This window comes from Phascolarctos cinereus, unplaced genomic scaffold, assembly GCF_003287225.1.
Source record: "Phascolarctos cinereus isolate Bilbo 61053 unplaced genomic scaffold, phaCin_HiC Scaffold_4;HRSCAF=312, whole genome shotgun sequence".
Lineage (NCBI taxonomy): Eukaryota > Metazoa > Chordata > Mammalia > Diprotodontia > Phascolarctidae > Phascolarctos > Phascolarctos cinereus.
In genome coordinates, this window is record NW_027555847.1 from 147,504,134 (window position 1) to 147,520,368 (window position 16,235).

General features: G+C 36.8%; 1 protein-coding gene across 1 annotated transcript in view; it reads right to left on the reverse strand.

Annotated features, from left to right (window-relative positions):
* LOC110214560 (guanine nucleotide-binding protein G(q) subunit alpha) overlaps window positions 1-16,235 on the reverse strand; it is a 411,313-nt gene that overhangs the window by 258,526 nt on the left and 136,552 nt on the right. Inside the window, exon 2 of the mRNA XM_020995540.2 lies at window positions 13,558-13,742. Coding sequence (XP_020851199.1) covers window positions 13,558-13,742 — 185 coding nt within the window. The remainder of the gene's footprint in view (window positions 1-13,557; window positions 13,743-16,235) is intronic.

A 16,235-nucleotide genomic window follows, 5' to 3' on the forward strand; every position in this document is an offset into this window, starting at 1 on the left:
CAGGAGTTAATCGAGAACATTCAAGTCACCAGCTTTCCAACTTCCTACTGAAACAGGCTAAACTAGGCCATGTGGATCTCCTGTAGTTGCTAGGGTTAGTTTAAAAAGAGTCCATTGCAGTCCTGTTCTTCTCTGTTCGGATGGCTTTGTCATTAAAGTTCATTGTTAAAAATCTCCCAGATTTGTTTACATGGCATGTCTCCCCTTATGATTGTGAGGTTTTCCAGAAAAAAAAAGCTGCAGAATTTTTATGTGGTTGTGTGTGTGTGTGTGTGTGTGTGTGTATGTGTGAGAGAGAGAGAGAGAGAGAGAGTGTGTGTGTGTGTGTGTGTGTGTGTGTGTGTGTGTGTGTGTGTATCTTTCTTCTCACTGAGGACAGAATCCAATCTGTCATAGGTCAGAGGATCAAACATTTAGAGCTGGAAAGGACCTAAGAGGTCACCTAATCTAACCCCCTCATTTTATAGATGAGGAAATAGAGGTCACAGAGAGATTAAATAATTTCCCAAGATTACATAGGTAGCAAAAAGCCCGTCATAATTTGAACCCCAAATCTTTGACTGTGAATCCAATATTCTTTGCATGGTACTACATTATCTTTTTAGTCACTTATTGACTGTCATTGAGGTAACATTGTTGTTATGAAGACATTTTTCAGATTCTAGGTACTATTAAACTGTTTTCAGGATGATTTAGCAGGGTTTTAATCTAGCCTATAATCAAATTTAGTGGTGTCAAATTATGCTGAATCATTCTCACAGTTTCATTTTGAATTTCTAGTTTCAAGTCATTGATTCATTCAATGCAAATTTATTAAGGGCCCACTATATGCCAGGGTCTGTGCTGGTTGCTCTGGAATCAGGAACAGAAACCCAACCATTCCTATCCTCAAAGAAGTTACACTCTATTGGAGAGAACAACATGTACACATATAAGCAAATGTGCAATATATGCGAAGTAAATACAAAGTAATTTGGGAAAGTAGGGATTTTAAGAGGTGGAGGTAAAGAGGGAGTGAAGTATGGGTATGAGAAACAAAGATGGCAAATGCTGAGTATGAGGAATACAAAGGAGGCCAGTTTGACTGGAAAATAGAGTCAAGGGGAATGATACCTAAATAAACCTCTTAAAGTAGACTGGGGCCGGATTGTCATTTTAAATACCCCCAAAAGGCATTTTTGTACAAATGCTCATTCTAAAAGCAATAGGGACAGTAGAACTCCTTTAGTAGGAGAGTAAAATGGTATAGGGGCTAGACTCTAGCCTGTACTTTAGAAAGTGGGAGAAATTGTAGGGGGATTCACCATCATAATTCTTGGTTATAGTCCTCATTACTAAACTCTTCCCCCTGACCAAAAAAAAAATGCCCTTAACATTACTCAGTATGGTTGTATTAGACTTCTTGTATGCCCGTGTTCCTGGCCTGCCCTCTCCTCATCACATTTCTCTGAAAATAAGAACCACAATTAAAATACTGTAACTTATACAAATCTTCACATGGAATAAAGCAGAGTTTTCTTGTTGTTTTCTTCCCTTTCAATTTCTTTCACAAATATTTACTATATTTCACAAATATCTATTTATTAGAAAATTTGGAGTTATTTTTGCTTTTGTTATTGTTTCAGTAGCATCTATTATCGATCATGGGTTTTCCATTGGGAACTACCTGACAAGATAGAGATAAGCCAACCTTCTAGATCCATAATGGAATTCAACACTGTGATGTGTTTCTCTGTGATGGAAGAAGAATAAACAAGGAGGAATTACAATTCAACTGAAGAAACATTCATTAACCCCCATCCTGTTCCTCTTAAACACCATAGACATATCTTATCCTTATGTTTTATCCGAAAGCAATTGTTTGCCCCAAAGTGTGCACGTAATCATACAGACATATTATTCTCAAGAACAGCCATCACACATAGCTGAGGTCTGGGGTCTAAGCCTTTCCTGATTTGTGGTCAGAGGAGCTATGTGAGAAACCAAGCAAAGGTTTCAGGCAACTGCTATCCAGGCATATTTGGGTCTATAGTCGGGGTGGGAGTAGGAGGTCAGTGGAATATAGCATGCCACAATTGAAATATCAAACAATCAAATAAAGGATGGAGAATCCTGAGTTTCTAATGCCATGACCTCACCTAGTATGGTTAGATAAGTGGACTGATGCATGATAAAAGTGGGGTCAACACTGCTACAATCTATTTCTATTCAGAGCACTTAGCATTATAAAGAAGAAAACTCATTTCCATAGGCCCAACTTAGCCTGCCATTTTACAAATACATACTGTTATTCTTGATAGAATACAAGCTTATTCAGAACACAGACTACTTCACTTTTTTTTTGTATACCTTCCAGTGGCTAGCCCAGTGACTGGCATATGAATAATAAATATTTAATAAGTGATTATAGATTGATTGATCAAAAGAAATGTCTATGAAATGCAGATGGATCAATATTGCTACAACTAAGAAAATTACTCAAAAATTACTCTTAGATTCTTTTGTCTCATAAGCCTCCATGTTCTAATAACAATAGTTCAGCAACATCTTCATATTATATAGCACCATCTTTAAATGTACATGATACATATTATTATCATTATCATTATTATCATTTTTCTTCAACTTTAAGCAGTGTGGTTTAACTGAAGATAGGTATGTTAGACATGAACTTTCCAAAGACAGCCAAAAAAAGAACTCAGAGGTCATTTCATCCTCTAGTTGATGGGGAGGGTGTCTTTAAAAGGAAAGTAGACTTACTATGACATATATACTCTGAAGATAGTAGTTATAGGCAGAAGTCAATGAGCAGTCATCTCACATATGCAGCATAAAAGGGATGGCTGGTCTTCATCAACCTTATCAGCTACACTCAAATATATGCATAGCAACGCCATCAGCAATGCCCTTTCTAATGCAAAGAGCCACAAATATAAAAACAGATAGGCTGATGCTTAAAACATCTATTTGACTCTGTGATTCCACTGAAATGAGATAATTACCTTTACCCCAAAAGAAATAGAAAAAAATGAAATTTCATGCCATAAAGTGGTACTGCTCTACATTCAGAAATCCCAGTGTTATGGTGGTAGTTATTTTCTGGGAAAATAATAGAAACAGTCCTTGGAATCTCCTTTAATGACAAAACCCTCACATAAAGGGTTTTTAATTCTCTGTACCAATGGTGTCAAACTCAGATAGAATCAATGAGCCACATACTGACATAGGAAATGAAAAATTAATATTATTTATTTTGTATCATATTTTTATTTATTTAATTTAACATTTCTCAATTATATTTTAAGCTGATTTGCAATACTGATGCTTTAGACAACAGACTTCCACAAAGTTGGAAAGCAAAAAACAAAGAAGAAATAAAAATTTGAATAACCTTGTTCAGTTCTTCTAATACTCTAATGACTGTGAAGATCACAGAGAAGAAAAGTCCTCTAAAACCAAGTCCTCTACTGCAGAGTTCTGGAATCTCCAAACTGGGGTTGACAGAAAATGAATGCGTATTCTATAAAGTTTAATAACTTATTAGAGCCTCATTTCACTCAGTCCAGCTCTCACTGATGGCATTGGGAGTTCCATGTGAGGCATGAAGAAGGAATGAGGCCCTAAGTCTAAGCGATTACAAAACCATGGAGCAGCTCCCTGACCATTCCTAAATGAGGTAACCAGTAATAAAAATGCCATATTAGTAAACCAAGAAAAATTAAAGTGTTATTCTTGAGCTCTGTGACTAACATAGCCACCTTAAGGAGAAAAGAAAGTTAGGCCATAGGGAGAGAGGGAAGATGTTTGAAATAAACATAACAATGCTAGCAATTAGACATTGCTTTCTGCAACCTGCCCACTAGGAAAGGAAAATCTAGGAAAGCCCATCTATCCTGCTCTCTTTTCTTTGGGACATTACTGCAATGAACTCAGGGGGCTACAGCCCAGATACCCAACACTTAAAGCTCATTTTTCATCATCTATACTCTAGGAACTAACTGTTGATATAAGCTTATCCAGGGTATATGAAATGGGACTTCAGATTTTAGGATCACAGAGCTGGAGCCAGAAGGGACCACAGAAGTCATTTAATACAACACCCTCATATTTCATTTGAAGAAACTGGGCCCAGGGAAGTTAAAAGTTCAAGTTCAAAGGGGAATTTGAACCCCGGTTCCAAAATCAGAACTAACTCCAAAGCTAAATGCTCTTTCCACTGTACCATGTTACCTTATGATCTTCATTCTTGCCATTAAAAGCAGGAGATAATATTGTGTTTCTGTTTTTTTACACAGCTTCCACACAGACAATACTAGTGAAAAACCGCAATGGAGAAGCTGGGGATAACAAGTGAGTAAGAAACAAGAGTCAAAGAGAAAAAGATATGAATCTCATTATGGGTTTGGGGGGAAGCAGTCCCAAATGCTCAAGGAAGCAATACTGACCAGATGATGAATCTAGTTGCATACTGCAGAGAGAATGGGAATGATATACCCATGTCAAGGTCAGAGTTTATATACCATCTAGAAGGCCATTCAAGAAGCTCTAAGAAACTAGGTGGTACAGTGGATAGCATGCTGAACCTGGAATCAGCAAGATCTTAACCTGAATCTGGCCTCAGACACTTACTAGCTATGTGATCTTAGGCAAATCACTTTACTTCAATATGCCTCAGTTTCCTCATATGTTAAATGGAGATAATAATAGCACCTACTTCCTTGGATTATTATGAAGATTAAATGAGATGATGTTTGTAAGCCTTAAAGTGCTACATAACTGCTATGATTTATTATTATTATTATTTTAAACAAGAATTTTTCTTCTAAGATTTTCAGAGGTAGACAATGGAAAGTTTACTCCCATAAAAGTAAAAGGTGAGTCTGGAATAAGGACAAAAAGGTGTGAGTGCGTGTGTGTGTGTGTGTGTGTGTTTTAAGCCATTTGTAAAATATAATATCAAATATTTTAAAGAAAAGTAAGACATGGATGAGAAAATTCTCTGTGGAGTAAAGGTTGGGGACTTATAGTCACTAAATGTTTAGATAATTTTAACTTCATCCTAAGTGAAGATTACATAGTTCTTCTAAAATATCCAAAAGCAAGTCAAAGTGAAAAACCTTCGAATTACAGCCATGTAATTACAGTATCAATAATCTCTTGTCTATAGTTCTTGAATCACAGAAGAAGAAAATTAAATGAATTTGAAATTAATGTAACCCATACTTTCTACCCCTGAGAACAGCCTTAAAGTATTTTACGTGACACCAAGGCTTTTAAAGACCGTAAGACAGGAAGATTTCACAACCTATCTATGTATTAATCCTTTCACTTTCAGTAAAGTTTTCCATAAGTCCTAACCTAAGTTCAGCATGGAACTAACCTAAATCTCTCATGCTGAAGTTTTGGTGCCGACTTTCTCAGTAAACATGGAGAACTATAGGTCATTATTCTCTTTCAATGGGAATTTCTATTTATTATGCTTACTTAAAATTCTAGGTTAATTAATCCCACTATTAGCCCTAGTAAGTGAGCATTTTTTTAGCTCTTTCTTCAATTCCCTCTAAACTCTCCTTTCCCTTATTGAGAAGTAAAGATCCAAAATGGAAACAGTGTTCTAACAAAGATTTAACTGATATTGAAATGACAGTAGTGATAATAAGCAATAGTAATAGCACTTACATAGTGTATCAAGGTTTGCAAAGGGCTTAATATACACTACATCATTTTAAAGGAGCAGTAGCTTCCACTTTAGTATCCTAAGGTCATCTTACTTTCCAAAATTGACTGTGAACCTCCCTTAGCAAAGCTACATAAATAATAGGAGAGGATAGGGTTGGAGGAGAGACAGAGAGAGACACAGACAGAGATAGAGAAAGGGATGGAAGGAGGAAGAAAGAGCGAGGGAAAGAGAAAAAGAGTCACTGATAGAAAGGCAACTATTTAAGCTTGATTTACTAAGTTACAGATGGATTCAAGTTGGTGGATGGCACTTCCATACTCACAGTAGAACAGATTCTTGATGTAGTGACATTATATTTTACTCTTTCTGGATTTCAAAGGGACTAAGGATTAAGTCCTTGTCATTCCTTCTAAAGCATATCCAAGATCCACAATTTGAAGAAAATAAGAGCCACTACCTTAAAAAACAAACAAAAAACTACCCAGATATCCTCACCCTCAACAAGAATATTAAACATAATCAAGCTTATTTAGTAGAGCTGCTTTCATTATCTCCATTTTGGAGGGTAGATGTATAAAAAGTTAATTAAGCCTTTTGGTATTTCTTTAAAATGAGAAAATGTGCTGATTGATATAACATTATTTGTATAGAGTTCAAAAGCATGAAGAATTACTAGCTGAGTTCTCTGAAATGTCTAGGGACTGTTGTGTCTAGTTTTTTTCTTGTGCATAGAATAACAGTTTTAGGCATGCTGTGGTTTGTCAGAAACATTGGTAGCTTGAATATCTGTTTCTATGTTGTCCTCTTTTACCAAAAAGGACCTAGAGAAGGCAAGAGAATTGAGACGTGTTGGCCGATGTCTCTTCTAAAAGTAACTATCAGAAGCATAACAGGTGCTTCAAGGGGAAACTCAGGCATCAGACATGAGTTTTTCCTCCTCTAGGATGGACTGCAAATCCAGTCTCAGTCTAGGTGCTTATAAGGACTTTTGTGTCTAAGTGTAAAAACTAGTACAGCATTTAAAAAAAAAGCTTAGCTTTTGAAAATGGAGTTGACAACAGACTTCTGGGATATGTGTGGATTAGTTGAGTACCTGAAGAAGAAGGCATCTACATTACTATTTTAAAAATAATAACATTATTATATTTTCTCTTTCCTGGGTTGGCAAAATGGACCAAGACCTTTTCATACTTGTCACTGAGGCTATGTACTGTAGGGGATACAAGGGATTATAAGACATGGTGCCTGTCCTCAAGGATTATTCCCCTGAACAATCCTATTGGGGTCAAGGAGGCCATGTGAAAAAATAACAGTAAAAGGCAATTTATTGTGAGTACCATATGAGTGATACCAACAACAAATGTGCTAGGAGTGCAGAGGTTCAAATCCATAAGATTATCTTACCAAAGCTGTTTTGAAAATGACAGACCCACAGCCATGTCGATTGCTTCCAGGTATTTTATGTCGCTGTTTTTATTAAGAGCCAACCCAAGTGGGGCAAAGTCAGTGAGGCAAGAGTAAGTCAGAAGAATTTATGAGGACAGGACAGGCTACCATAAAATGCCACAACTATGGATATTTCCTTTTGAAAAAATAACCTGAACCAAACAAAGTCCAGTGTCTTGTACACGGGGAAAGGGGAACAAGCATTTATTAAGTGCCTACTATGTGGCACTATGTGTCACAGGCACTGGGGTAGTGCTTTATAAATATATCATTTGATGCTCAACCCATTGGGGTTCTTATTCTCTTTTACTGTTTGGGATAAAATGGGGGTTTTATTTTTCTTTTATTTTACCCCCAAAAAGGAGGATATTATTGTCCTCATTTTTTCAGCTAAGAAAGGTGAGGCAAATTGAAGTTAAGTGATTTGCCCAGGGTCACACAGCTACTGAGTGTATGAGCCAATATTTGAATTCAGGTCTTCCTGACTCCAGGCCCAGTTCTCTATCCACTATATATCCACTTTGTCCCCTAGCTACCTTTTGTGCCACCTAGTTGCCTAGTAGGCACTTAATAAATGTCTATTGACTGCATTTGGCTAAGTGCATAGTAATTAACCACTTTTATCCATAGCTCTTGATCCTGTGGTTAGTAAGGGAAAACATTAAGTAAGAATTAGAAATAAGTCCAAACTCAAGACAAATAAAGCAACAAAGTTCTGTGGAATAAAGGAAGTGAGAGAGAGGTATACAAATCTATTCCTTTTCTTAAAAAATTTATATCCTTTTGATTTCATGTATTTCATAACTTTGTAGGTTATGGGCAATCTTGGATATAAAATTTGATACAAAGTTGGGGAAGAACAGGCCTTTACTTCTGGAAATATTTGAAAATTCGTTAGTACCCAGTAAAGGACTTAGGCTAGAATGTAGCACAAAGAGAGTCTATGTTACATTCCACAACTACCATTACCTTTGTTCCCTCTGGCTCAAGCAGAAACAAAAGCAACACCAATATTTTGGCACAACACATTCACAACTCAAAAGTCACTTTGCAGCAAACAAATACTAATGCCTTGATGTCTTTTTAAACAGTTATTTCAATAAACAAGCTATGACATTTTTGTAAAAAGTCATTTGCCTTTGAACCCAGAGTAAATATGGTGGTGCAGCAATAAAAAGCCGAATTCAACAAGTAAACAGTAGAGTTTATTAAGTACTTACTATGTACAAGACACTGCTGAAAAGCTTTATGTTATGATTTTTTTTATTATGTATTAACTAGAATGGAGTGGTTTTTTTTGTTGTTTGTAAAGATGGTCCAACTCAGTTATAGTTGTCAACAATTAGTTGCATTAAAAGACATATAAAACTATCAAAATATTAAGAAACCATTATATCATCTCTATATAGATAACATATATGCATCTCTACGTATTTCTATATGTATACACAAACATTTACACAATATATACATATATATCCATATCCATATATAGGTATATAGATATCCCTAATCTCTCTCCTGGACTCCAGTTATGAATCATAAACAACCTGCTGGACATGTATTTTTGGATGTCCCAAAGTCTTTTCAAATTCAACATGTCTACAGGTGAACTAATTATCTTTCCCATCAAAATCAGTCTCTCCTCCAAACTTCCCTTTTGATTGGAAGACCACAATCTCCCAGTCACCTAGGTTCTTTACCACATAACCATTCCTGCCTCTCCCTTTCCCTCACCCTCACCCCTATATCCAAGCACTTGCCAAGTCTTGCGAATTCCTCAGCAAACCATCTTCAGTATCTGTTCCTGTCTCTTCACTCACATAAACTCAATCCTACTTTAGACTCTCACCACCTTAGAGCATTTTGTACTACTCTAGGAGCTTCTTAATTGGTGTCCTCTTCCTTGAATCTCTCCATTCTCCAAAACATCTTCCACTCATCTTCCACTAATCGAAAACTCAGATTTCACCGTGTCACCCTCCAAGTGCAAACATCTTCAGCAGATGCCCACTGCCTTTAGACCTTATTCAGTCAAACCAGGCATTTAAGGCAATGCCATCTAGCTGGCACCAACCTTTTCAAGTTTATTTCAAACTCTATTCTCCAGTCAAACTGTAATATTAACTATTTCTTAAACTTGATTGTCCAGCTCTCTGAATTTGCACAATCTGTCCCCGGTACCTGAAATACAATGACTTCCCTTCATCCCATTTTTCTCAGAACCTTTTTTCCCCACTTCACGGTTCAGCTCAGGTGGCCCCCTCCTTTATGAAGCCTTCCCTGATTTCTCCACTTGTTAATTTTTCTCTCCTTCCTTAATTTTCTTAATATAATACTTATCATAATTTAGGTTTCATTTTTGTCTATATCCTCAGCTCCTGGAATAATGCCACTGCATATAGACTGGCTTTTAGTAAAAATTTTTTAACTGAATTTTTATTCAGCTCAGATATTATTAATTTTTTGGCATGTGTATGGTTAGTCTCTCAACTAGATTACAAACTCCTTAAAGGTAGGCCAAGCTTCTTTATATCTCCCAAAGTATCTAGCACAGTGCTAGGGACACAGTAATTAAGCTCAATAAAAATTTCCTAAATTAAATTTAACAGGTCAATAAATTTGGGCCTACAGGCCTGGCATTCAGCTATTTATGAACTTCATTAAGATTGTATTAGTCTTATTCTCAGTTTTGAAAAACAAAAAGTCTTTCATTAAGTTCGTACTCTGATACCTCATGATGGCATGGAGATTCCCCTGGACTCCTGAAGCTATGCCCCCCAAATTCATGCTCTGGTAGGTCTACCAAGCTATAAAAGATTTGGTTGAGTATGGGCCTAAGGATAGATCACAAGTTTGTCATTCAAGGAACTTTAACTAAACTTAGCAACTTAGCTAAATCCAGACAGGGTTATTATCAGGAGATTGGCCACCAAGTGATTAAATTTTTGGCAACAATTTTTTATTAAGACAGTGTGAGGTTGTGACCTGCAGATATGTGTAGATTAAATAAGGAACACAAAATACATATGGACATTGTAGGCACCATAGTAGCAGTAATCATAACCTGAGTGACAAGGGTATTTCCACAGGCAGAAGTTAAATAATTTAAGGAATGGGAAATCATTATATACTTGGTCAAGTCACAAAGTAGTTTGGAACATGGTCCATACCTAAATATTTAAAAATTTTAACAATAGATGGTTATGCCTTTCTTGGCAAATGCTACAGCCAGATTAATTTTTACATAACAGTTGGGTAACAGTGCTCCCAGGAAACTCTCCAAGATGCAAAACAGTCACCACTCTGAATTAGCCAGAGATCTCCCCATACCAGTGAAATTATAGGTCCATACCAAAAGAATAATAAATATGACAAATAGCATTGATCTTTATCTCTGGACCAAATGCCTCAAATTCCTAGAATTATCTGTAAAACATTAGATTTATGAGAACAAGGCAAATTACAGGTAAAGTAGCTGACACCAAGAACTCACATCTTCCTAACAATTCTGTGTGTTTATATAAGTTTACCTGAATCATATCTCAATTAGTCAGAATGTAACTTAATCACAGCAACCAATTCTCCAATCATTCTGAATAAACGGGAGTGCTTATTAATAATCAAAGAAGAAACCTTTCAAGATTGTCTCAACTATTACTGAATAAAAAAAAAATCTATCACAGCAATATAAGACAAGGTAGAAACTACACAGAGAATCTAGATATGACAACTAGAAAATCCATTCTTAAGTTTTAAATGTCTGTTGCCCAGAAAACTTGGTAGCCTACTCTAGGCTACTATAATGGCCCAAATACTCAGCATCCTTCACTACCCCCTTTGGCATACCCGGTCAAATAAACAAATAGTAATGAGCATCACAAAATTGTGACATTTAAAATGCTGGAGAAATCTTAAGCTCTTGCTTTTTTCCCTGAGAGTTTTGTTGTTGTAGTTGTTGTTGTTATTGTTGAATGAGCAAGGCTATCTCGGGATGAACTCTGTATTCCTATAAGGCTTGGTTAGAGTAGTCACACTGAATTAAGCTTACATGGGAGGATGTCGGTGTGTGAGAACATAACCAGTTAATAGAAAAAGAAGAGGGGAAAATCTTGATTTTCTGTTGTTTAAATATGAAATGCCTTTTGATTGGTAATTTAAGCTCAAGGTAGATGGAATTTCATTATTTTGCCTATAATTCTGCTTTCAGGATTGAATCACAAATGCTACTACATACCAGGAGATTACACCTTCACATATCTTTCATTTTCCCTGACTGAATAGAGTTCATAGAATCACAAAACCACAGAGGTCATCTAATTGAATAGAAATCAAAGGAAGTCTAATCCTTAACTTTAGATTACCACGCATTTCTTTTTTCTTTCCAGAATTTAATGCTCTGATTAATGACGCTCAAACACCTCTCAAGTAATAGAATATATCCTATTAATCAGAGGTGATTTATTCTCTGTGGCTTATTGTAGGTGGTCAGCTTCTGCCAAGCATAAAACTACCAAGGAATCAATAAAAAGATGATCTTTGATGTCAATATAGGATTACTCTCTACCATAGAGTACCTGAACTTTCACTAGCAGGAATCATTCTATTTTTTTAATTTAGAGAGAAAACAGATGCCTCAAAGGCAAAGCTCTATCGCCTTGGGTGGATCTTATCTATTTTGCTGCCCTAGGTAGATGCTGAATTGTGCTGCCTTGATTTCATTTTCAAATCTAGACATATGTGCACACAGACTACCTACCTTATTCCCAAACCTGAAATGAGGATGATCAAGACAAGGCATTTGCAATAGCAACAAACCCCACAGTTAAATTGAAATGTCTGTATGAGCTTGTATTAGGCCCCTACTATTTTTCAAGGCACTGTGCTAGGTATTTGTAATTGTTGTTGAGTAGGGTTTTCTTGGAAAAGATACTAGAGTAGTTTGCCATTTCCTTCTTCAGCTCATTTTATAGATGAAGAACTGACGCAAACAGGGTTGAGTGAATTGCCCAGGGTCACATTGCTAGTAAGTGTCTGAGGCCATATTTGAACTCAGGTTCTCCAGACTCCAGGGCTGGTGTTCTATCCACTGCACGATCTAGCAGTTAGGTGCTAGAGATTTTGGAGGGGAGGTTTGAACTGCTTGTATCTTTGATGTAGGGAACTTCTAGTAAGGAAAATTCCAGCCAAGAAATCAGTTCAAGAAGTTGCTATTAAAGTTTTAGTCTCAGAGAGTTTCCTAGAGTCCTTAACCTGAGTGGTTAAGTGATTTGCCAAAGATCATGCAGCCAGTACGTTTACAAGAAAGGACTGAAACCAGATCTTCCTGACCCATATTGCCTTTAGGCAGTAGAAATATGAAGACCAAAAAAAGAGAAAGAAATAAAGTAAAGAAAAGAAAGAAAAAGCAGTTCTTGACCTCAAGGAACTTACATTCTCCTGGGAGTAGCATGACAGGTACATAGATAAGTATGATGCAAGGTAGAGAGTAAAGGTGGCCAGAAAGAGGGCAAAGTGCCACAGGAAAATCTGAATTATGATACCTTCTGTGCACTCTGTGACTGCCACTTTGTACGGATTCATATGCATCATCCTCCATTAAAACTGTCATTACATATCATCACATCTTTAAGTTTGTGTCCTAAAATTCCTTGCAGTCTGATCTAATCATGGTCCTTTCTCTACTTCTTTCTAAACAAAGAGTTCTGTTCCTTAATAAACATGCTACCAGATACTTGCAATGTTTATTTGTTATTGCTTAAAAATAAAAAGCTCAAAAATGTGTGTTTCCTGCCTAACCATTCCTAGTATTAGTTTAGAAGGTGCCACTGACTTTCACAAGTGTTATCTACCCGGGGGTGCCGAGTTTGAAGGACAACACGTAAATCTGGGCAAAAACAGACGTGAGATTGGACTGTTTTGAAAGAAAATTGAGGCTGCAGCCCTCAGAAAGGCCAATCAGGAAGTTTAAAATTAAACCAGACACAATGGCCCTAAGATGCTTTCCTTTCTTTGTAAATGAAGTGTACAGGGTGTGAGCTAAGACAACACAGTCAGATTCTCTTTGAAGTTTTCTGGCTTCAGTCATTTTGTGTCACAATTTCAAACTTTACTTTGGAGTTCAGGTTTATATAAGCTGGAAGACAACCAACTTCATATCCATTTAATATGCCACAACAAAATACACCTTTAAAAGAAACAAGTCTACTACATTTACAATAATATGTTCACATCTGGCTTTCATGATGACACTGTAATAATAAATGACCATGCTATTAAAGTATATCTCCTACAAATAACTGACTGTCCACTGGACATCTTTTTGGGGAAGGTCAAAAAAGCTCTCTATATTTGAGAATCTTTTAAAGGACCATTGGCAATACAGTAATGTTTTTATCATAGGAAGTATAAAAAAAATTAGCAAAGCTTACCTTATTGTGTTCATACTTGTATGGGATTTTGAGTGTGTCCATGGCTCTGATCATAGCCTGCATTGCTGTAAATATGTTCTGATACACCAGTTTTGTGAATCCTCTTTTGTCTTCATCAGAGTAACCTGATCCATGGATGATTCTCATCTGCTTGATGAATGTGCTTTTGCCGCTCTCTCCTGTACCTGAAAGACAGGCAGTAACAATAGCTCATCAAACTAGAATGCTCAGGCACAGTTCTTCTGATGTAAAGAAGTCCAATTGGGCTGAAAATTGTGGCATTGACCTGAGACCACATTGCATGAATTTTATGTAGAGGGCTGATCTTGCCTTTAAACAGATGCAGGCTCAAGTCCTGCTTCTGACATTGATGGTGACCATGGACAAGTAACCTAAACTTCCAATGCCCCGGGGCAACAATCTGAGGTTGCAAATCAGAGAAGCTGCCAATTTATATCGGAGGAAGGAGCTCCCTACAACAACTAAATCTTAGATTGGAACCCCTTTATTAAATAACAAAATAATAACAACAAAATCCTGCAGGCAACAAAGACTAAGATCAAATCAAAATTAGGTCAGAGAAGGGAAACCTCTAATGGAGATGGAAATACTACTAAAGGGGGCCTTTGAGAGGTTACCTCCCCAAAGCAAGTGTTTGTCCAAAAACTATACCAAATGCTTTCCTTTGGAGTAAAGCATCATAAACTTTTTTTAGACTAAGTTTTAGTCATGCTTTTTGTTTTTTTATAACACAGTAATTTTCAGGTATACTCTTCTCTGACACTGACCCCTCCATTATAAAAAAAAAAAGTTATGCAAAAAATAATTGTCCCCTAAACCTGGAATGTCCTCCCTCCTTCCTCCTACTTCTTAGAATCCATTAACTTCCTTTAAAACTCAGCTCAAGTGTATGACCCCTACATGATTCTCTGTTGCTAATGCCTTCACCATTAAGTCATTTTATATTTATTTACTTGGCATGTTTTGTATATACTTATGTATGTTATTTCTCCAGATAGAGGGTAAACTCCTTGAGGACAGCCACTTTATTTTTCTTTTCTTTTTTCTTTCTTTCGTTCTTTTTTTAGGGGGGTCTCTGTTTCCCCAAAACTTTTGTATGTCTGGCACAGAGTAAGCACTTACAAATCCTTGCTGACTGAATAAACAACGACCACATCTGATGTCACAATATCATTAATGATGGTAGATTTTTGATATTCATTTAGAGATTGGTTAAAGCAGTATTTCGTAAAGGATGTACCCTAGCCTGAGCTTCACTAGGTGTGACTCCCAGTCCAAGAACCACCCCACCCCACCTCCAGCTGTGGTTTGCTGCTGGCTTTTCCTTATTTGGTGTTGGGAAGGTCAAACAGTAGCTCCATCCATGAAGGCACAAAGTCCTCCATTGACAGTCATGAGGAGTAAAAAAGAATAGGTAAGGAAGTGGAAGATGAAGAGAAGAGGAGCAATACAAAGGGGCCAGTAATTGGTTTCAAAGATGGACTGTCCAAAACCCTTCTTTTGTTGACAACTTAGAAATTCAGTGTGCCTCAGTTCCTCACGGAAAAAGAAAAAAAAAATCCTGTGCAGTCAGTAAAAAGTTTGGTAACCATTGTTAGCACCATCAATGACATTTTTAAAATAACAAAGTAAAAATGGCCTTTTCCCACAAAATGAAATTTTAACAAGCCTTCCTTCCCATGAAAATTATGAAAATCACTTGAAATAATCTGGGCTATTTGGGTAGAATTTGGATTTGGAACCTCTGCTAACTTCCTCATCTCAGTCTACTCAGGAATTCCTAGGTTCTAAAAGATTATTTCAGCAGAAAAGTGCAAGTCCTACCAAACCAGAAAACAGAGTAACATACGAAGAAAAAAAGAAGAAACTTGAACAAGAAGAGATGGGGGAGGAAGGCGGTCAGGGAATGCTTTATGGAAGAGGTGGAACCTGAATTGGTTCTTAAAGGAACAAAGAACCTTGAACAGAAGATGAAGGTCTATTTCAGGCATGAGTGATGGTGTGAGCAAAGGCAGATGGGTCAAAGGATCATAAATGCAGTGCCAGAGGGTATCCCGAAAGTCAACTGCTTCCACCTAGTCATATTACAGAGGAGAAAACTGAGGCATGTGGAGATCTAATCATGCCTAAAGTCACACAGGTATTATCAATTACCCACTGGGGATGGGTTTTGAACGTAGGTCATCTACCTCCAGAAGTAATGCTCTTGAATGAAGACTTATTCTTAATTCGTAAGCATCTCACCATAACTCATATGGAGATTTTTCCTTCAGATATAGTAAGCCAGATTATATCTCTTAAAGTTCCTCCACATAGATCTAACTATGGGAGTTTGATCACCAAGCATATGAGAAGGTAGCTTCATTGCAAAGGTGAGAGACTACGGACATGGAACACTGCATTTAATTAAACTAATTTATCTTCTTCAATATATTGGTTAGTTTTATTGAAAGTCTTATTCCCCCCCTCCCCACCGCATTTTAAAAATTCTTTGTTGTAAAGAATGCTCTGGGAGATAAAAGGGGAGTGAGAAGGGAAAAGATACATTGGGAAAGGAAGGTGATCTAAAAACAAAAGATACCAATAAAATTTACTATTTAAAAAAACATCCACGGAAAGAGGCACTGGAGGGACTCAGGAATTATTATAAGGAACTG